Below are 23516 nucleotides of genomic sequence, written 5' to 3'. Positions count from 1 at the left end.
CAGATCCCCATGTCCCAGAGTCCCAAGGAGAAGACAGCCTTCTCGATGCCTGATGGGTGTTTCCATTACACCAGTAATCATCTACCAAAGGCACAGCCAATCCTGAATGCGTTGAGGAATACGGGGTTCACCGTAAACCCCCAAAAATGTGCAATAGGGAAGGAAGAGGCCAAATACTTAGGCTATGTCATCGGGAGGGACGAAATCAAGCCACAGATAAACAAGATTGAGGCAATTCAGAAGTAGCCACAACCGTTTTCCAAGAAGCAAGTGAGGGCATTTCTTGGAAGTGTGTTACTAGCGGTAGTTTATCCCAAGTTTCACCATAATTGCCGCACCGTTGACAAACCTACTTCAAGGCACAAGATCGACGATGATTAAAGGGTCTGCTGAGAATGAGATGGCTTTTCAGGAGCTGAAGCAGGCTCTGTGCAAACATCAGGTTCTAGTCACACCAGACTTCAGTAAAGAGTTCATGCTTCAGACAGATGAGTCAGAAGTCATCTTGGGAGCCATGCTGTCCCAGGAAGTGAATGGAGAAAAGAATCCCATCCTTTAACTGAGCCAGAAGCTCTTTATTCGAGAGAAACTATGCCATCATCGAAGGCGTGCTTAGCCATAAAATGAGCCATAGATACTTTGAGATATTATCTGCTAGGCCGTAGGTTTAAGCTGGTATCTGACCATACCCCTCTGAGATGGTTGAGGGAAAAGAAGGCTTTGGGCAAAGGGGGGAATATGTTACAAAGTCACTAGTAAAGTGCTGGAGGGGAGATATGTGTTGCTACGCTTAATGGCATCAGTGATATAAAACACATAAAAAGTTTTATATCCTATGGCACCCTAAGTGCCATGAGGGGTTAACCTAATATATAATGGGCTGGCTTTTATGTGGATATCCATGGAGCAGGTGGGAGGATGTCCACCCTAACTCCACCCCGGGGTGTGGTCTGAAGCATAAATAGCTGGGCTACAGAGGCAGTCTTGGTTCAGCAGAGCTGGAGAGAGAATCTCCAGTGGTTTGTGTCCTGAGGAGGAAAGACTGAACCTGTGTTGTTCCAGAGCGGGCTGCTACCCACAAACGCATTTTATTTTCTTTGTTGTTTTCCTGTTTTTGCTTGAAGGGCTGTGTTTTACTTTCCCCTTCTCGTTGGTTTATGCCGCCATATAATAAGCCAACCGAAGGTTTAAAGAGACCCTCTTCCTGTTTTTTTACCTCCTTGTTCCACTGAGTGAGTTGAACTACCACAGGGTATAAAAATTAAAATTTTAAAAATTGTAAAATGTTCAAAATGTAATAAATATTGTCCTAAATTTACCGCTTTCATAAACTACAGTCAGTCATGAAAAAAACGTCTCAAAATCACTGGGATAAGGTTATGCATTGTAAAGTTACTACTTAGTAATGTGACATGTCAGATTTGAATAATGAGGCCTGATGAGAAACAAAAACCTGGCTGCAACAGAAAGTGATTAAAGGGAACCTGTCACCCCGTTTTTTCAAGAGGAGATAAAAATAGCGCTAAATAGGGGCAGAGCTGTGCTTTAAATTAGTGTATTTTTGGAGCCTTTATTCCCCACCTATGCTGCCGAAATACCTGTCGCCGTTTTGGGCTGTCACTCATGCTGGTCTGGTCATATGGGCGTGGTAACAGCGCTGTTTCTCCCCCAGATCTCCGTTGGTGGCGTAGTGGTGTGCGCATGCCCAACAGGCGTGAGTGACAGCCCAAAACGGCGACTTTACAAAGGTATTTCGGCAGCATAGGTGGGGAATAAAGGCTCCAAAAATACACTAATTTAAAGCACAGCTCTGCCCCTATTTAGCGCTATTTTTATCTCCTCTTGAAAAAACGGGGTGACAGGTTCCCTTTAATCATTTTCTGTTGCAGCCAGGTTTTTGTTTCTCATCAGGCCTCATTATTCAAATCTGACATGTCACATTACTAAGTAGTAACTTTACAATGCATAACCTTATCCCAGTGATTTTGAGACGTTTTTTTTATCTCCTCTTGAAAACACGGGGTGACAGGTTCCCTTTAAGTCAGAATATCATGGGCAGTAACTACTGGAGTCAAAAACTGTGATATCTCTGGGTAATTATAGTGTGTGACATGTTGGCACTTGACAATCTAAACTATTGTAGGGGCCAATATTTTTTGTCAGACGAGTTTCTTTAAGAAATATTAGACATTTTGAAAGAATTATTCAACCATATCCACTACACTGGAGTTACATTCATTTATGATGGAATGTTGGAGCTACTATAAGTCCTGACTTGAAAAGTAGAAAAAGTATTACTGCTCCTTGTTTCAGGAAAGACTGTGCAGTAATTTTCATTCCTTAAGATTAAAAAAAATCATGAAATTAATGCTATGGAATCAATAGAGCCAAGAACAACGCAGAGAGACATATCATGACATACGAGGGGCGATCCAAAAGTAATAATAACACAGGTCAACAAAAAAAAAAAAATTTTCTGGTGTCCAAAATATTTTAATGAATTTGGGGTATTTTTGGGGTGCTGATTCTGAATATGCTATCAGTTTTGCCAGATTGGCTCAAGTTTTTGAGATTTTTGGTATCTTATTTATAGCTATTGTAACTCTCTACTAATCGGTCTCCCTCTTGCAAAACTCTCCCCGCTCCAATCTGTCCTGAATGCTGCAGCCAGGATCATATTCCTCACCAACCGTTACACCGATGCCTCTACCCTGTGCCAGTCATTACACTGGCTACCCATCCACTCCAGAATCCAGTACAAAACTACTACCCTCATCCACAAAGCACTCCATGGCTCAGCACCACCCTACATCTCCTCCCTGGTATCAGTCTACCACCCTACCCGTGCCCTCCGCTCCGCTAATGACCTCAGGTTAGCATCCTCAATAATCAGAACCTCCCACTCCCGTCTCCAAGACTTTACACGTGCTGCACCGATTCTTTGGAATGCACTACCTAGGTTAATACGATTAATCCCCAATCCCCACAGTTTTAAGCGTGCCCTAAAAACTCATTTGTTCAGACTGGCCTACCGCCTCAATGCATTAACCTAACGATCCCTGTGTGGCCTATTTATAATAAAAAAAAAAAAAAAAAAAAAAAAAAAAGTTTCTCGCATCTGTTCTCATACACGTTATGCAGTATTAGCCCTCTGTGTCTGTACTGCTACATACTTAGGCAGGTAACTGGTTCATGCAGCTTTACATGAACACCTGAGCCTTACACTATAGCTGGTCCGAATAACTAAAGCAATTGTTACCATCCACCTCTCGTGTCTCCCCTTTTCCCCATAGTTTGTAAGTTTGCGAGCAGGGCCCTCACTCCTCCTGGTATCTGTTTTGAACTGTATTTCTGTTATGCTGTAATGTCTATTGTCTGTACAAGTCCCCTCTATAATTTGTAAAGCGCTGCGGAATATGTTGGCGCTATATAAATAAAATTATTATTATTATTTATTATTATAGCACTTGTTGGTAAATGCGACGCATCATCTCATTAATTTCTTTGGATTAGTACTTGAACTGAGCAGTTCTCAATATAGTTTTGTGTTAATTAGTGTTCTAAAAGTTTGTTCATAGCTTGATTTTTGCACTAACTTTATGTTGTTGTCTGTTTTCCAGTGAAAAGCATGAACTCATCAAGAAGAAGTTGTCTTAACGATCCAGACTCATTCTGTTACATTTGTGGTGAATACACACTGCCAATACACACTTCATCATCATCAGGTGGGGGAAGGTCAGGTAACATGGTAAACACAGGTACAGGCACATCTTCACAATGAGGGACAGGCCTTCTTGCAGATTCCATGTTAGGATACTCCCATTTTCGTTTCTTATGCTTATTGAATCCTTGCACTTGCACTGCACAGAAATAACAGTCATCATGATGATTTTTTTGCTCTCTCCACACCATTGGAACACCAAATTTGAAGCTTTTTCTTTGTCCTTTGCTCCATTTTCGTAATAATTCGATACATGCTTTGCACACTATGTGTGGTGCCCAAAACTTGTCTTGGTCCCCAAGCATAACCCCAAAATAGGCAAAATACACTTTTTTTACGAAGTCTGTTATGTTTCTTCTATGTTTTGGCAGTGTGTATTCACCACAAATGTAACAGAATGAGTCTGGATCGTTAAGACAACTTCTTCTTGATGAGTTCATGCTTTTCACTGGAAAACAGACAACAACATAAAGTTAGTGCAAAAATCAAGCTATGAACAAACTTTTAGAACACTAATTAACACAAAACTATATTGAGAACTGCTCAGTTCAAGTACTAATCCAAAGAAATTAATGAGATGATGCGTCGCATTTACCAACAAGTGCTATAAATAAGATACCAAAAATCTCAAAAACTTGAGCCAATCTGGCAAAACTGATGACATATTCAGAATCAGCACCCCAAAGTTACCCTAAATTCGATGAAATATCTTTGGCACCAAAAATGCTGTTAACCAGTGAATCAATACTAAACACAATGAATATAGTCAAAAATTTTTTTTATTTTTTTACATAGTCTCCTAACAAGTTTATACATTTAGTCCATCTCTTTTCTAAACTTAGAATTCCCTTAGAAAAAAATTCTTGATCTTGACCCTCAAAAAAATCCCCAACAGCTGTTATCACGTCGCTATTGTCATCAAATTTCTTGCCCAGGAGGTGTTCCTTGAGCCGAGGAAAGAGAAAGAAGTCACTGGGGGCTAGATCTGGCCAATAGGGGGGGTGTTCCACCAGTTCAAAGCCCACTTCTTGAATGGTAGCCATGGCAACTGCAGCTTTGTGAGTCGGCGCGTTATCTTGGTGAAACAGCACTCCAGCCCGCAGTTTGCCGCGCCTTTTCTCCTTGATAGCCTCCTGCAATCTTCTTATTTGTTCTGCGTAGTAGGAGCCCATAATAGTGGCTCCCTTCTCCAAATAGTCCACCATAATAATTCCTTCAGCGTCCCAAAAAACGGACGCCATAACCTTCCCTGCTGAGCTTGACACTTTGAATTTCTTCGGCGTCGGTTCGTCGGCTCGTTTCCACGTCATCGATTGTTGTTTAGTTTCGGGATCAAAGTGGTGGATCCAGGTCTTGTCCATGGTCAAAAAACGTGACAAAAAAATTTCCTTGTCTGCTTGGAACTTTTCGAGATTTGCTATTGAAATGTCAACTCGTTTCTTCTTTTGCTCGTCGGTTAACATTTTTGGCACCCAACGCGCGGAGACCTTTCTCATATGCAATTCTTTTGCAAGGATTCTTTGAATACTGCCATATGAGATCCCTGTGACCTCAGCTACATGCCTGATAGTCACTCTTCGATCTGCCAATACAACTTCTTCAACTTTTTTCACGTTTTCTTCATTGATGGACGTGGATGGGCGTCCTTCACGATGTTCATCTTCCGTCGATGTTCTTCCCAGCTTAAATTCCTTGGCCCAGCATGCAACTGTGGAATATGGAGGAGAAGAGTCCCCCAATGTTTCCAACAAGTCGCTGTGTATGTCTTTGGTAGTCATTTTTTTCAAGCAGAGGTATTTGATGACAGCTCTGAGCTCGGTTTTTTTCCATTTTGATGTTCACTCCTCGGCAGTTCATATTCAAATGAATGTAGCTCCCGGGAATCGTGGTCTATTTAAGTGATTTTTTTTTCCTGGACTAGTGGGTACCTAAGAGAGAAGAAAACATTTTATTTTAATTTCTGTGTGCAATAGAAATAACCGATTATCATTACTTTTGGATCGCCCCTCGTAGGTGTCCTGCTTTTTTTCTGTTGCTTATAGTGAACTTATTTGAAGATAATCCAAAACAAAGAAAAAAATGGAGTGCACTCACCGGTCCAAAATGCAAACAGTCCTTTAATCAAAACATGTGCAGGTACACTGGGAGAACGTGGAACAGAAGGACGACGGCCATTTCACGCTACTGCGCTAGGACCCGTTGAAGCGCAGTAGCGTGAAATGGCCGTCGTCCTTCTGTTCCACGTTCTCCCAGTGTACCTGCACATGTTTTGATTAAAGGACTGTTTGCATTTTGGACCGGTGAGTGCACTCCATTTTTTTCTTTGTTTTGGATTATCATGGACTGACAGGCGTGCACCCAAGTGTCCAGCAGCAGAGATATAGGCACAACAGCTTGGAATTTCTGTGGTGATATTAGAAATATTTAGTAGCAGTGCCATGCATCACTTTTTTTCTCTCTATATCTTTAATATTCAAACTTATTTGAAGATAATCTGTTCTTTTCTAATAGAAACTGCTATAAAGCCATTGCTTTACAATAGGTCCGACATCCCTGGAATTTTATTTTTTTATGTAGTTGAACCCTTTTCTGTATAGTAATTTACCTTGATGTGACTCTTCTCTGCATTTCGTGGTTACTACTCACCTGGATAGTTTTATGTTTCCTCTTTACATCGCACATCTCCCATCACAAATGGCTGTATAATAATTTTGCTCATATCGTTACCCTGAAATAAATATTGTAAAAGTCGCGTGAAATTATTCAGAAAAACAGAAAAGATCAATTATTAACAAAATGACCAAAAATGTTTTAAATAAAATGGCCATTCAGTGTATAATTCTAGAGGATAAACAAAGACTGAGCACAAGACCTTCACAGCCGTCTACACATCATAGAGATCTCATGACACCTTCTCTCCATCTACCTGATGATCCTGAGGAACATTGGAATTTTCTCGTTTACAGTTCTGTGGAAGAAGAGGACGGGGACATCTCTCTGGTGTTGTCCTCTTACTGGATAGAACTGGAAAAAAACACATACAGGTACTGAATTCAGTCTTTACATACAGATAATTATAGACCGTGTGTATTTAGTCCTGTCTATTACCTGGTGATGTCAGGCACTGGGGAACCTCCATGATGACGTCTTTGTACAGATCTTTGTGTCCTTCTAAATACTCCCACTCCTCAATGGAGAAATAGATGGTGACGTCCTGACACCTTATAGGAACCTGACACATACAATGATATGGTCATACCCTGTTCCCTTTATAGCGTTACTGTATAATGTCCCAGCATTCCCAGCAGTGTCACCTCTCCAGTCAGCAGCTCAATCATCTTATAGGTGAGTTCTAGGATCTTCTGGTCATTGATGTCTTCCTGTATCAGGCGGTGAGGTGGAGGGCCGGTGATTGGGCTCAGGATTCTTCCCCATACCTCAGACACTGGGTCCTGACAGCGCTCACTAGAGGTCTTCTTCACTACTGTATAATCCTGGTTATGGAGAGACACATTAATAAATCTCACTACAGACATTTCCAGAGTCCTCACCTCTCCAGTTCTGTCCACCTTTTATTCCCATAAATAAGAATGGTGTAATGTGACGTCATCAGAATCTCTCACCTCTCCAGTAAGCTGGAAGAGGATCTCTAGGGTGAGGTGTAGCATCTTCTCTGCCATCTTGTTCCTGTCCCTATCCATCTTTGACAGATCAATCAGGAAAATTCTCTTATACAGAAGATCTTCACTGAGAGGATCCAATATTGTAGGGACCTGAATGGGGAGAAGATGTGTCATAAAGGTTCCCAGGAGATGTAACAAGTAGATTTTGTATTATTTATCTATTCTTGGGAAATCCTTTTAATTTCTTCCTGATCTTTGTCGTTACTGTACATCACAATGCAGAGGCAGTTTTCTCACTGCCACTAGTGATGGGCAGTCCGGGTCTTTTTAGGGATGTGGCTCTCCTGGCTGCGCTCACAAAAAAAAAAAAAGACTGCTCTTTTGGACCCCATTACTGTATATACTCATGTATAAGCTGAGATCTTCAGCACATTTTGTTGTGCTTAAAATGCCCCTCTCAGCTTATACACAAGTCATTGTCCAGAAAGCCATTAGCTTCCAGAAGACATCAATGCTCACACACTGTTGCTGCATCTCTGTCCCTGCATCGCTGTCCCAGCGCCGGCAGCTCTTCCTGTTCCTGTGCTCAGCGGTCAGGTGGTACCACTCTTTTGAATATGTATGCCTCTCCACTCACATGGGCGTGGAGCACATATTCATTACCGTATTTTCCGGCATATAAGACGACCTTTTAACCCCTGAAAATCTTATTAAAAGTCGGGGGTCGTCTTATATGACAGGTGTCGTCTTATAGGGCGGGTGCGGACCAATAAATATATGGTGGGGGGGAGTGATCCCGATGACGAAGAGAGGGGGCATCACACAGGGAAGGTATAAGTGGAGTATCCCCCTATTACCTCATTGTGGCAACGATGCTCTCTGCAGGTCTCTGTGCTGGGGGCGGTGGCTCCTCTTTGTGCAACGTGGGGGCTCTGTGCTGGGTGGCAGCGGCTCTTTGCGCAGCGTTGGGGCTCTGCCGGCATTTCCTCAAAGCCCAGAGGCCCCGGCAGCTCCATTGCTGCGATGTGGTGACCAGCGGGAAAATGGCCGCTGGGGGCAGTGCATACTCAGATTCAGATCTCATCCCGAGATCTCGGGAGACAAGATCTGAAACTGAACAGGCGCCGCCCCCAGCGTCCATTTTCCTGGAGGCCACCGCATCGCAAAAATGTAGCTGCCAGGGCCTCCAGGCATTGAGGAAATGCCGGCAGAGCCCCGACACTGCACAAAGAGCCACCGCTGCCCCCAGCACAGAGTCCCCACACTGCTGAAAGAGGATCCACCGCCGCTGCCCCCCAGCACAGGGACCCGCAGAGAGCATCGCTGCCACAATGAGGTAATAGGGGGATACTCCACTTACACCTTCCCTGTGAGACGCCCCCTCTCCCTTCGTCATCAGGACCATTCCCCCCCACCATATGCAGATTGGTCCTTACCCGCCCTATGACACACGGCCTATAAGAAGACCCCCGACTTTTAAGAATATGTTATATTTTAACTGGAAAAGTTGGGGGGTCGTTTTATATGCCCAGTCATCTTAAACGCCGGAAAATACGGTACCTTAATGAGCGGTACCACATGACCGCTGAGCACAGGAACAAGGAAAAGCTGCCGGCACCGAGAGATGCAGGGACGCGCAAGGAGGGTCAGTAGGATGGGGGGTGAGAGCCATGTGGGAGTCATGCGGAAGCGTGGGAGCCATGCAGGACCGTGGAGTCATGTATACAACAGGGGGAGCCACACACATCATGACAAAACAGGGAAGCTACATACCAGGACAGGACAGGGTTGCCACAAATACCAGGAAAAAACAGGGGAGCCACACACCAGGACAAAACGGGGGAAGCCACCCACAGCAGAACAGGATGGGGGAGCCACATACCAGGACAGGACAGGGGGAGCCACACATAAAAAACACCACAAAAGGAAAAATTCAAGAAAACACACCAAAAACAGGCAGAGATACTTACCTGTCTGAATGGGCCTCAATACTATTGCACAGAGCCACACATAGCAGGAAAGGGATGAGGGGACAATACATACCCAGCTTATACTCACGTCAATAAGCTTTACCCAGTTTTCCATGGCAAAATTAGATGCCTCGGCTTATACTCGGGTCGGCTTATACTCGAGTATATACGGAAAATCTGTATTTACAATAGTTACAATATTGTACTTGATGACCATGGTAAAATTTGTTAGATATGGCTTTTTTTATTTATGAAAATATCAGAAATTTGGTGAAAACTTTGAATTTTTATGCCCTTAAACCATATTTCCTTAATAGTTCCTAGAAAACATTTACCACGTCTAAATTACATCAGCACAATTTTGAAACAATTTTTTTTTGTTACAAAGTTAGAAGCGTTAAAAGTTGATCAGCTATTTCTCATATTTCCATAAAATTCACAAAACCATTTTTTAGGGACCACATCACATTTCAAGTGACTTTGAGGGGCCTACAGTATATGACAGAAAATACCCAAAAGTGACACCATTCTAAAAACTGCACCCCTCAAGGTGCTCAAAACCACATTCAAGAAGTTTATTAACCCTTCAAATGCTTCACAGGAATTAATAAAATGTGGAAGGAAAAATTGAACATTTAACTTTTCCCCACAAGAATCTTACTTTAGCCCCAAATATTTAATTTCCAAAAGGGTAACAGGAGAAAATGCACCATAAAATTTGTTTTGCGATGTCTCCTGAGTACGAACATACCCCATATGTGATGTAAGACTACTGTATCTGTGTACAGCAGGGCTCAGAAAGGAATGGGCACCGTTTGAGTTTTGGAATGCGAAATTGGCTTAAAATTAAAAAAACACATTTTTCCCACAAAAATTTTATTTTAGCCCCCAAATGTGATTTTCACAAGGGTAGTAAAAAAAAAATGGACCCCAAAATTTGTTGTGCTATTAGCTAATCTTTTGCAAAGACTTTCAGCCATTACAGGGACACTTGCCTAATGTTATATGGTTTAATTCTATTATCTACTGTATTTCTTGTACTTTGCTGCTGTCTACTTGTATATTTATTTTTATATTATGTGGTCATGTATTACTGTGTTTACCTATATTACCTTTCTGCAACTCCTCTTATCTTTAACTCACTTCCTTTTGGTGGTCAGTGCCATCTTGGACAGCACAAGCTTCAGAACTGGAGAAAGGTTCTTGTTACCGCTAACTTCGTGCTTCAATATATCGGCTCTAATCTCGTGCTTCTAATACCAGATCTAACCTTCAGTTCTAATTTCTTCGTCATCTTCATCCCTTCATCTTCACTGATATCTTACCTCATTTCATCAACGTACTGTGAAAAAAACCTGTTGAATTCATCACTGCATCATCCTTCCGGACTACTCACGTGCAGCTCATCAAGAATAGGAGCACAAGTTAGCGAGTAACACTATCTGCCATTGCTTATACAGAGTTCCGTGTTCACATCCCTCGGACACATCTCACCCACATGCATCAGTTGCAGAATATTTGTTGTGCAATTTACCCTGAGTATGCAGATACCACTGCTGTTTTGGCGCACATCAGGGCTCAGAAGGGATGGAGTGCCATTTGATTTTTGGAATGCAAAATTGGCTGGAATCGATAGCCAATGCCATGACGCGTTTGGAGAGCCCCTGAAGTGCCTAAACAGTGGAAACCCCCACAAATGACTCCATTTTGGAAACCTCTCAAGGAATTTTTCTAGATGTGTGGTGAGCACCTTAAACCCTCAGGAGCATCACGGAATTTTATAATGTTCAGCCGTAAAAAATTTCTGTGGAAGGGACCATAGCTCCTGAAATCCCTTTGCACCGCTGTCGGCTCCCAGGTAAGATACCATAAATTCAGATTGTAAGACAGACCCCATCTAATAAAAATATTTTTCCTCTATTTTCCAACCCAAAAATTGGGGTGCGTCTTATGGTCCGATGCGTATTATAATCTGAAAAATACAGTAATTATTTATTTTATTTCTAACTTCGCTATTAACAATTATTATACAACTTTTTTAATGACACAGTAACACTTTCTGTTCATTATGCTATATATTTAAGAATGGCGAGAAAACCGTGTACTAATAAAAAATATTTATTACACACATAAGTCTGCAGCCTGTTACACACAAATATATTTATACCCAAGCAGGCGACTATATATATGTGTATATATATATATATATATATATATATATATATATATATATAATTTTTTTTTTTTTTTTGTTTGTTTTTATTTTTTTTTTACACTGCAACACTAATACAGTAATGGCAAAACAATACCACACATTCAAACCCACAATCACCTAATAGTATTTTCACCCATGTTGCCTAATCACACACATCAAATAGCAGATTGTGCACCTAACACTAAGGCCGGCATCACACTAGCGAGTTTTACGGACGTATGAGCGCATAAAATACATCCGTAAAACACGCATTACACACGGCCCAATGCTTCTCTATGCCCCTGCTCCTATCTGCCGTATTTTACTGATCTGTATTATACGGCTTGCTATGGCCGTAGAAAATCGCAGCATGCAGCGTTTGTCACCGTATTGCACAAAAAAAAGCGCCAATGAAAGTCTATGGAAGCCCCAAAAATACGGATTACACACGGACCAGCAGTGTGACTTGTGAGAAATACGCAGCGCTATTAGAGAGAAAAGCCGGCAATTCAGTGCGGTGTACAGTAAAATCACACTGACAGCTTACAGTAGAATAGGTAGAATAAATGTGTACACATAGAATAGGTATATATATATATATATATATATATATATATATGTCAGTGAGACACATATATGTATATATATTAATATTTCATACAGCGCTAGATAGCTTTAAAGCCGGTAATTCAATTACCAATTTTTGCCATCTCCTTCCTAAACCCGACATGATATGAGACCTGGTTTACATACAGTAAACCATCTCATATCCCCATTTTTTTTTGCATATTCCACACTACTAATGTTAGTAGTGTGTATATGCAAAATTTGGCCATTCTAGCTATTAAAATAAATGGTTAAATGGCGGAAAAATTTGGCGTGGGCTCCCGTGCAATTTTCTCCGCCAGAGTAGTAAAGCCAGTGACTGAGGGCAGATATTAATAGCCTGGAGAGGGTCCATGGTTATTGCCCCCCCCCCCTGGCTAAAAACATCTGCCCCCAGCCACCCCAGAAAAGGCACATCTGGAAGATGCGCCCATTCTGGCACTTGGCCACTCTCTTCCCATTCCCGTGTAGCGGTGGGATATGGGGTAATGAAGGGTTAATGCCACCTTGCTATTGTAAGGTGACATTAAGCCAAATTAATAATGGAGAGGTGTCAATTATGACACCTCTCCATTATTAATCCAATACTAGTAAAGGGTTAAAAAAAACACACACACATTATTAAAAATTATTTTATTGAAATACAAACAAAGGTTGTTGTAATAATTTATTCTACGCTCAATCCTTCTGGAGCCCCTCGCTCTGTAACAAAGAAAAAATAATAAACCAACAATATACATACCTTCCGAAGATCTGTAAGGTCCCACGATGTAAATCCATCTGAAGGGGTTAAAACATTTTGCAGCCAGGAGCTCTGCTAATGCAGCGCTGCTCCTGCCTGCAAAACCCCGGAGAATGAAGGTAAAGTAGGTCAATGACCTATATTTACCTTCATTTGCAGTGAGGCGCCCTCTACTGGTTGTTCCTGGAGCGTGGTAACTTTCATAGAAAGCTCCCAGGCTCGAGTTCATATGAGGGCGCCCTCTGCTGGTTGTCCTCATATGAACTCGAGCCTGGGAGCTTTCCAGGAAAGTTCCCACGCTCCAGGAACAACCAGCAGAGGGCACCTCACCGCAAATGAAGGTAAATCTAGGTCATTGACCTACTTTACCTTCATTCTCCGGGGTTTTGCAGGCAGGAGCAGCACTGCATTAGCAGAGCTCCTGGCTGCAAAATGTTTTAACCCCTTCAGATGGATTTACATCGTGGGACCTTACAGATCTTCGGAAGGTATGTATATTGTTGGTTTATTATTTTTTCTTTGTTACAGAGCGAGGGTTTTCAGAAGGATTGAGCGTAGAATAAATTATTACAACAACCTTTGTTTTTATTTCAATAAAATAATTTTTAATAATGTGTGTGTTTTTTTAACCCTTTACTAGTATTGGATTAATAATGGATAGGTGTCATAATTGACGCCTCTCCATTATCAATTTGGCCTAATGTCACCTTACAATAGCAAGGTGGCATTAACCCTTGATTACCCCATATCCCACCACTACACGGGAATGGGAAGAGAGTGGCCAAGTGCCAGAATAGGCGCATCTTCCAGATGTGCCTTTTCTGGGGTGGCTGGGGGCAGGTGTTTTTAGCCGGGGGGGGGGGGGGGGCAATAACCATGGACCCTCTCCAGGCTATTAATATCTGCCCTCAGTCACTGGCTTTACTACTCTGGCGGAGAAAATTGCGCGGGAGCCCACCCCAATTTTTTCCGCCATTTAACCCTTTATTTTAATAGCTAGAACGGCCAAATTTTGCATATACACACTACTAACATTAGTAGTGTGGAATATGCAAAAAAAATGGGGATATGAGATGGTTTACTGTATGTAAACCAGGTCTCATATCATGTCGGGTTTTAGGAAGGAGATAGCAAAAGCCGGCAATTGAATTACCGGCTTTAAAGCTATCTAGCGCTGTATGAAGTAATAACATATATACATATATGTGTCCACTGACATATATATATATATATATATATATATATATATATATATACACAGTATATATGTTTTTTTTTTTTTTACACATGGATCCCTTGTATAGCCGTATGTCGGTTTTGCAAGCCTGCGAGAAAAACACACAGTACGGATGCCATACGGATTACATATGGAGGATGCCATGCACAAAAAACGCTGAAACACCCTGCCTACGGAGGAGCTACAGACCACTATTTTGTGGACTTTTCAGCGTATTACGGCCGTAATATACGGACCGTATTGTCTTACGCTGAGTGTGACGCTGGCCTAAGGCTGCCGTCACACTAGCAGTATTTGGTCAGTATTTTACATCAGTGTTGGAAGCCAAAACCAGGAGTGGAACAAATAGAGGAAAAGTATAATAGAAACATATGCACCACTTCTGCATTTATCACCCACCCAATTTTGGCTTACAAATACTGATGTAAAATACTGTCCAAATACTGTTACTGTGATGGCAACCTAAGGGTATGTGTCCATGTTCAGGATTGCATCAGGATTTGGTCAGGATTTTATGTCAGTATTTGTAAGCCAAAACCAGAAGTGGGTGATAAATGCAGAAGTGGTGCATATGTTTCTATTATACTTTTCCTCTAATTGTTCCACTCCTGGTTTTGGCTTACAAATACTGATGTAAAATCCTGACCAAATCCTGATGCAATCCTGAACGTGGACACATACCCTTACTGTCCCTATATAGAAATCAAGAGCTATTTCTAGATATCCAATAAGGGGTTAAGGATATAAATCACCAGGGGAATTAATGCAGGGGTAACGAGTGGATACTTTGCCCAGTATGCTCGTCATTACCCCGGTGGAAAATGAGAAAAGATCCATCACTAGGTTTTTAACCCCAGCCAAAAAAGATGCAGTGTCCAGGTGTGTGAAATTAGATCAACAGTATATTGTATTTTCCCTACCCACTGGTTAAGGTGCATTACCCTAATCCCTGATTGGGAGCTACAGTTGTATTTAACCCCTTTCTGACCTCGGACGGGATAGTACGTCCGAGGTCAGAAGCCCCGCTTTGATGCGGGCTCCGGCAGAGAGCCCGCATCAAAGCCGGGACATGTCAGCTGTTTTGAATAGCTGACATGTGCCCGTAATAGGCGCGGGCAGAATCGCGATCTGCCCGCGCCTATTAACTAGTTAAATGCCGCTGTCAAACGCAGACAGCGGCATTTAACTACCGCATCCGGCCGGGCGGCAGGAAATGACTTCAGTATTGTAACCATAGAGGTCCTTGAGACCGCTATGGTTACTGATCGCCGGTAGCTGTGGTCGGTGCTCACAGCACACCTGATTTTCTGTTACATAGCAGCGAACAGCAGATCGCTGCTATGTAGCAGAGCCGATCGTGCTGTGCCTGCTTCTAGCCTCTCATGGAGGCTATTGAAGCATGGCAAAAGTAAAAAAAAAAGTGAAAAAAAAAATAAAAAAAATATAATTTAAATCACCCCCCTTTCGCCCCAATCAAAATAAATCAATTAAAAAAAAATCAAATCTACACATATTTGGTATCGCCGCGTTCACAATCGCCCGATCTACCAAGTAAAAGAAAGCATTAACCTGATCGCTAAACGGCGTAGCGAGAAAAAAAATTATGTTTTTTTGGTCGCCGCGACATTGCAGTAAAATGCAATAACAGGCGATCAAAAGAACGTATCTGCACCAAAATGCTATCATTAAAAACGTCATCCTGGCATGCAAAAAATTAGCCCTCAACCGACCTCAGATCATGAAAACTGGAGACGCTGCGAGTATCGGAAAATGGCACAATTTTTTTTTTTAGCAAAGTATGGAATTTTTTTTCACCACTTAGATAAAAAAATAACCTAGTCATGTTAGGTGTCTGTGAACTCGTACTGACCTGTAGAATCATAATGTCAGGTTAGTTTTAGCATTTAGTGAATCTAGCAAAAAAGCCAAACAAAAAACAAGTGTGGGATTGCACTTTTTTTGCAATTTCACTGCACTTGGATTTTTTTTCCTGTTTTCTAGTACACGTCATGCTAAAACCAATGATGTCGTTCAAAAGTACAACTCGTCCCGCAAAAAATAAGCCCTCACATGGCCAAATTGACGGAAAAATAAAAAAGTTATGGCTCTGGGAAGGAGGGGAGTGAAAAACAAACACGGAAAAACGAAAAATCCCAAAGTCATGAAGGGGTTAAAAGTTTGGACACCCCTAGTCAAAGTTATTGTTATTGTAAGCACTTACGCAACCTGACAATGAAATGATCTCTAAAAGGGCTAAGGTTAAAGATGATACAATATATACATTTTTTAAATGTAATTTTTTATATTTTGAAATTATAAAAAGAAAAGTGAGCCGATTCAAAATTGTGGACACCGTACATAGTTAGTACCTATTAGCACCCATATTTTGAAAGTATCACAACTTGTAAACACTTTTTTGTAGCCAGCCAAGAGTCTTTCAATTCTTGTTGGAGGGATTTTTATTTACTCTTCCTTGGAAAATTCTTCCAGTTCTGTGAGATTCCTGGGTCGTCTTTCAAGCACTGCTATTTTGAGGTCTAGCCACAGATTTTCAATGATGTTCAGATCAGGGGACTGTGACTGTGTGTAAAACTATAAGCTTGTGCTTTTTGAGGTAGTCTACTGTGGATTGTGATGTGTTTTTAGGATAATAATCTATTTCTAGAAGCAATCCTCTTTTCAACTTCAGCTGTTTTACAGGTAGTGTTATGTTTGCATCAAGAATTTGTTGAAATTTCATTGAATCCATTCTTCATTGTACTAGAGAAATGGTCCCCTGGCAATTGGCTGCAACACAATTCGAAAGCATGACTGATCCACCCCCATGCTTAATGGTTGGCAAGATATTCTTTTCCTGAAATTCTATGCCCTTTTTTCTCCACATATACTGTACCTTCGATCACTGTGGCTTAAGAGTTCTATTTTAACCTCATCAGTCCACAGGACTTGTTTCCAAAATGCATCAGGATTGTTCAGATGTTTTTTTGCATACTTCGAACACTGAATTTTATGGTGAGGATGCAAGAGAAGTTTTGTTCTGATGACTCATCCATAAAGGCCTTATTTATGCAGCTGTCTCTGAACAGTGGAACAATTTACCATAACTCCAGAGTTTGCCAAATCTTTCTGAAGGTCAACAGCTCTCAATGAAATTGTGCTTGGTTTTCCAGACCTTATCTTGACCTCCAATGTTCCTGTTAACTGACCTCTCTTAATTACATTTTAAACTGAGGAAAGGGCAACTTGAAAACGCTTTGTTATCTTCTCATAGCCTTCACCTGCTTACTGGACCTTCACCATTTTCAGAGTGCTGAGCAACTGCTTAGAAAAATCCATGGCTGATGGTTTTCGGCCCAAGGTTAGAGGAAACTTGTTTTTTTATAAAGCTGGGAAATTTGCAATACCTGAACTTTCCTAACGATGATTGTAAACAAGCCATAACCCTAACAGGCTAATTAAGGTATGAAAAAAGTATACTGTTTGATGATCCAAATTAGTATTAAACAAAAAAACTAATCTATCCAAATAACTTTATTATCTCCAATTAGGATTAAAAACTAACACAACACCCAAACCCAATGAAACGGGAGTGGGTAATAAAAGCCTGGCCCGAATATATCAAGGGTAAAGGGTAGGAGGGAGTGGACTAAAATGCAATACTATATGTCCCTGTACTGCTCCCTGCCTGTCTGCGGAGGTTGGCACCCTCTTGGACGCAATATGGCGCCCCCGCTCTCGTCGGCTGACCTTTAAAACCCTGAGGGTCCCTATATCCAGGTGGGGATACTATACTTCTACTGATGTTAACAAATAGCCCACAACCTAGGGCCCAAAGTAATAATGCTAATCTACACCAAACCGATGCCAGGTGGTAATTCACCAAAAACAACGCACAACACTTGGTCTGACCGTACAACAGCCCTATACACTTATATACCGCCTACTATTAAGGCTAGGACACCCTATAGAGTCCCTAACCAAACAACCCTGCCTACCAGCGGAGGTTGGCACCCTCTTGAACGCAAATGGCGCCCCCGCTCCTCGGCGGCTGCCCCTAGCTTACCCTCACACAATCCCTGCAAAAACTAGGGATACCGTCCCTGCGTGGTGCCTTAGGGGCTGCACTAGTGGCTTATAGTAACGGTACCCTGTAGCTCGGTCAGACCATTAAAACTGTATAGATGACTTGAAAGTACCTAGACCAGCAATGAGCAAACTATACCTGGTCAATAGGACATACACGTCAGAATTATACCACAAATAATAAGGCATTAATATATATTTAAGAGATGCGAGTTAGAGTTATATCACAGATAATAAAGCATTCATATAAACCTCAAAGCTGGTCACCGATACACTATTGGCTTAGCTCCCTACCGGCGTCATGGAACCTGCGCGATAGTATCTGGTTGTCTACAACAAGATGGCGCACGAACACATGCGCAGTAGGTGATCAGGAAGCCGGACCTCTAGTGTTAGGTACTGGCGCATGCGCAGAGGGGAGAAGACGCCGAGAAACAATAATGGCGACTGGAATGTGTAAACAGTGATCGTGTAGTCCTGTAAGTAATCCAATATCTGGGACACAGGTGCAGCGTTACATATGGGGAAGATTTAGCCCCTTGATTGTTTATGTCTAAGGTGGGTTCTATTTAAAGGTGGTTTCGCCAGTGTATTCCCTGCTCCTACAACCAGGCACAGCATACATCTCCGATGTGATTCCAGCACACGGAACTTTATTTTCCCATATGCCTCCTGAGGAACCACATCATGGGGGGAAACGCGTAGAGGCAAGACCTGAACACAGATAAGTGTATCAGGTTTTTTAATTGGTTTTGGTTTTTCACCATTTGTGTATCGGTGACCAGCTTTGAGGTTTATATGAATGCTTTATTATCTGTGATATAACTAACTCGCATCTCTTAAATATATATTAATGCCTTATTATTTGTGGTATAATTCTGACGTGTATGTCCTATTGACCAGGTATAGTTTGCTCATTGCTGGTCTAGGTACTTTCAAGTCATCTATATAGTTTTAGTGGTCTGACCGAGCTACAGGGTACCGTTACTATAAGCCACTAGTGCAGCCCCTAAGGCACCACCCAGGGACGGTATCCCTAGTTTTTGCAGGGATTGTGTGAGGGTAAGCTAGGGGCAGCCGCCGAGGAGCGGGGGCGCCATTTGCGTTCAAGAGGGTGCCAACCTCCGCTGGTAGGCAGGGTTGTTTGGTTAGGGACTCTATAGGGTGTCCTAGCCTTAATAGTAGGCGGTATATAAGTGTATAGGGCTGTTGTACGGTCAGACCAAGTGTTGTGCGTTGTTTTTGGTGAATTACCACCTGGCATCGGTTTGGTGTAGATTAGCATTATTACTTTGGGCCCTAGGTTGTGGACTATTTGTTAACATCAATAGAAGTATAGTATCCCCACCTGGATATAGGGACCCTCAAGGTTTTAAGGGTCAGCCGACGAGAGCGGGGGCGCCATATTGCGTCCAAGAGGGTGCCAACCTCCGCAGAAAGGCAGGGAGCAGTACAGGGACATATAGTATTGCATTTTAGTCCACTCCCTCCTACCCTTTACCCTTGATATATTCGGGCCAGGCTTTTATTACCCACTCCCGTTTCATTGGGTTTGGGTGTTGTGTTAGTTTTTAATCCTAATTGGAGATAATAAAGTTATTTGGATAGATTAGTTTTTTTGTTTTTTTTAATTAAGGTATGAAACCTTAGTCAAAGTTATCTGAGCACACAAATCTCCAAGGGTGCACACATTTTTGCATCAGCCCATTTTCCTTTCTGTAATTTTAAAATGTCGAAAATGACTATAGTCCAAAAGTTGGGACACACCTGCTCATTTAAAGATTTTTCTGTATTTTCATGACTATGAAAATTGTACATTCATACTGAATGCATCAAAATTATGAATTAACACATGTGGAATTATATACTTAACAAAAAAGTGTGAAACAACTGAAAATACGTCTTATATTCTAGGTTCTTCAAAGTAGCCACGTTTTGCTTTGATTACTGCGTTGCACACTCTTGGCATTCTCTTGATAAGCTTTGGTAGTCACCGGAAATGGTTTTCACTACATAGGTGTGCCCTGTCAGGTTTAATAAGTGTGATTTCTTGCCTTATAAATGGGGTTGGGACCATCAGTTGTGTTATACAGAAGTCTGGTGGATACGCAGCTGATAATCCTACTGAATGGACTGTTAGAATTTGTATTATGGCAAGAAAAAAGCAGCTAAGAAAAACGAGTGGCCATCATTACTTTAAGAAATGAAGGTCAGTCAGTCTGAAAAATTGGGAAAACTTTGAAAGTTTATATAAAGAACCTGGCTCACATGAGGACTGCCCCATGAAAGGAAGACCAAGAGTCACCTCTGCTTCTGAAGATAAGTTTATCCGAGTCACCAGCCTCAGAAATCGCAGGTTAACAGCAGCTCAGATTAGAGACCAGATCAATGCCACACAGACTTCTAGCAGCAGACACATCTCTACAACAACTGTTAAGAGACTTTGTGCAGCAGGCCTTCATGGTAAAATAGCTGCTAGGAAACCACTGCTAAGGACAGGCAACAAGTAGAAGACACTTCTTTGGGCAATAGAACACAAGGAATGGACATTAGACCAGTGGAAATCTGTGTTTTGGTCGGATGAGTTCAAATTTGAGATCTTTGGTTCCAACCAACGTGTCCTTGTGCGACGCATGAAAAGGTGAACGGATGGACTCTACATGCCTGGTTCCCACCGTGAAGCATAGAGGAGGAGGTGTGATGGTGTGGGGGTGATTTGCTGGTGACACTGTTGGGGATTTATTCAAAATTGAAGGCATACTGAACCAGCATGGCTACCACAGCATCTTGCAGCGGAATGCTATTCCATCCGGTTTGCGTTTAGTTGGACCATCATTTATTTTTCAACGGGACAATGACCCCAAACACACCTCTAGGCTGTGTAAGGGCTATTTGACCAAGGAAAGTGAAGGGGTGCTACGCCAGATGACCTGGATTCCACAGTCACCAGACCTGAACCCAATTGAGATGGTTTGGGGTGAGCTGGACCACAGAGTGAAGGCAAAAGGGCCAACAAGTGCTAAGTACCTCTGGGAACTCCTTCAAGACTGTTGGAAGACCATTTCCGGTGACTACCTCTTGAAGCTCATCAAGAGAATGCAAAGAGTGTGCAAAGCAGTCATCAAAGCAAAAGGTGGCTACTTTGAAGAACCTAGAATAAAAGACATTTTCAGTTGTTTCACACTTTTTTGTTAAGTATATAATTCCACGTGTTAATTCATAGTTTTGATGCCTTCAGTGTGAATGTACAATTTTCATAGTCATGAAAATACAGAAAAATCTTTGAATGAGAAGGTGTGTCCAAACTTTTGGTCTATGCTGTATATATATGTGTGGGGTTTTTTTTGCCTAAAATACAATGTAAATGTGTTACATTTTACTTTTACATGCCACTATATGATGTACCTTTGTAACCTCGGCTGAGAGGACAGAATGGAACAACTGGTTTTACCAGCTGTCGCCTTCCTGATAACACTATCTTAGCAAAACTATTATCCATCTGCTTTTGATATGCCCAGAATAGGCATACCTTTGTATAAGACAAACACACTGTGATCATGTCTTTTGAAGGAAAGGGGGCTTCTGATACACACACAACATACACATCTCCAACAGTTCACTTATTGGTCAATATTTTGACTCTCTACTGTGTTTTCTTGTGTAGTTTGTCAAAAATATATGGTGTTAGGTGTCAAGTTCCTGCCGTTGCACAGGGGGAATCTCGAACCATGTCCTCTGTGGTCTCCTATTCTTCCTCAGCCACAGAGAATTCCGCTCAACAGAGACGTCAGTCCTAGCGACTTGCTGAAGCTGATGCTGTGTGTCTGGTTGCTTCTGGCATCCCAGGTCCAGCTATTGTAACCAGCATTAGTCAGTGGTGAGCAGATGCTCAAGGGACTGAGTCCTGCTTTTTGCCTACTGAGCATGCCTGTGAGATGACCTCTCATTGGAGGTCGGAGGTCACATGCCCAGGTCCTTAAGCGGCTCTGATTGGATCACTGGCAAGGTCCCGGAAGGCTACAACTATAAAAGGTCTGCATGGTTGCTCGGCCATGCGCTAGTATAAACAGAAATCGTGGTGTGTGTGGATGCATATATGATACTGGTGAAAGCTCCTAATCATCCCCCTCCCTAGAGTTGTCTGAGTCTGGGTGTTTGGAGCAAGTACAGTGCCAGTCAGTGCATACCTACACTGTGCACGATTACCAGAATCAATTAGTGGTGTTTGCCAGTGCAATGCCATGCGCAGTTAGTGCGCGTATATACTCCCTAGTTAGGGCACTAAGTGGTGTTCACCAGTGCGACACTGCATGCTCTCAGTGCTCTTAATCTGTTATTTAGTTTGTCCAGGCACCGCAGTTGCGGTGCCGTGCATTAGTTGGTCTAGAGGGACTGTAACCCCCTGTCCTTGGGGCAGTGTCCTGTGACCGAACACTAAAGGTACCGTCACATTTAGCGACGCTGCAGCGATCTAGACAACGATGCTGATCGCTGCAGCATCGCTGTTTGGTCGCTGGAGAGCTGTCACACAGACAGCTCTCCAGCGACCAACGATTCCGAAGTCCCCGGGTAACCAGGGTAAACATCGGGTTACTAAGCGCAGGGCCGCGCTTAGTAACCCGATGTTTACCCTGGTTACCAGTGTAAATGTAAAAAAAAAAAAAAACACTACATACTTACATTCCGGTGTCTGTCGCGTCCCCCGGCGTTCTGCTTCCCTGCACTGTAAGCGCCGGCCGTAAAGCAGAGCGATGACGTCACCGCTGTGCTCTGCTTTACGGCCAGCCGGCGCTGACAGTGCAGGGAAGCAGAACGCCGGGGGACGCGACAGACACCGGAATGTAAGTATGTAGTGTTTGTTTTTTTTTACATTTACACTGGTAACCAGGGTAAATATCGGGTTACTAAGCACGGCCCTGCGCTTAGTAACCCGATGTTTACCCTGGTTACCAGTGAAGACATCGCTGAATCGGAGTCACACACGCCGATTCAGCAATGTCTGCGGGAGATCCAGCGACGAAATAAAGTTCTGGCCTTTCTGCTCCGACCAACGATGTCACAGAAGGATCCAGATCGCTGCTGCGTGTCAAACACAACGATATCGCTATCCAGGATGCTGCAATGTCACGGATCGCTAGCGATATCGTTAAGTTGTTCAGTGTGACGGTACCTTAACACACATTCTGCGGTAAAGCAGCTCTGTGAGGCAACAGAGTCCATCTCTATACATACTGGGTGACGTTAACCCATGTGTGTTCATAATTATACTGCCATATAGTGGCTGCCATTACCGGGCAGCAGGTAACATCTCTTCACAGTGGACTCCAGGCTGTGGACACG

The 23516-nt window shown here is 42.4% G+C and overlaps 1 protein-coding gene across 2 annotated transcripts; it reads right to left on the bottom strand.

Annotated features, from left to right (window-relative positions):
- Positions 1–5487: 5487 nt before the first annotated feature.
- LOC138663840 (gastrula zinc finger protein XlCGF66.1-like) lies at positions 5488–8155 on the bottom strand. 2 transcript variants are annotated; one of them, XM_069750192.1, is made up of 6 exons: positions 7345–8155; positions 7036–7215; positions 6830–6953; positions 6648–6745; positions 6368–6449; positions 5488–5649 (listed from the first exon to the last, which is right to left on the bottom strand). In XM_069750192.1, exons 1-5 carry the CDS (start codon positions 7516–7518, stop codon positions 6378–6380), a joined length of 648 nt encoding a protein of 215 aa, XP_069606293.1. In that variant the 5' UTR covers positions 7519–8155; the 3' UTR covers positions 5488–5649; positions 6368–6377. The 2 variants fall into 2 exon arrangements, with proteins under 2 accessions (XP_069606293.1, XP_069606292.1); XM_069750191.1 differs by lacking the exon at positions 5488–5649 and having other exon boundaries at positions 6366–6449.
- Between the last annotated feature and the right edge of the window lie 15361 nt (positions 8156–23516).

Source organism: Ranitomeya imitator, chromosome 2 (genome assembly GCF_032444005.1).
Source record: "Ranitomeya imitator isolate aRanImi1 chromosome 2, aRanImi1.pri, whole genome shotgun sequence".
NCBI classification, from domain to species: domain Eukaryota; kingdom Metazoa; phylum Chordata; class Amphibia; order Anura; family Dendrobatidae; genus Ranitomeya; species Ranitomeya imitator.
Note: the sequence above shows the minus strand (reverse complement) of the source record. Positions and strands in the feature narration are given on the sequence as shown.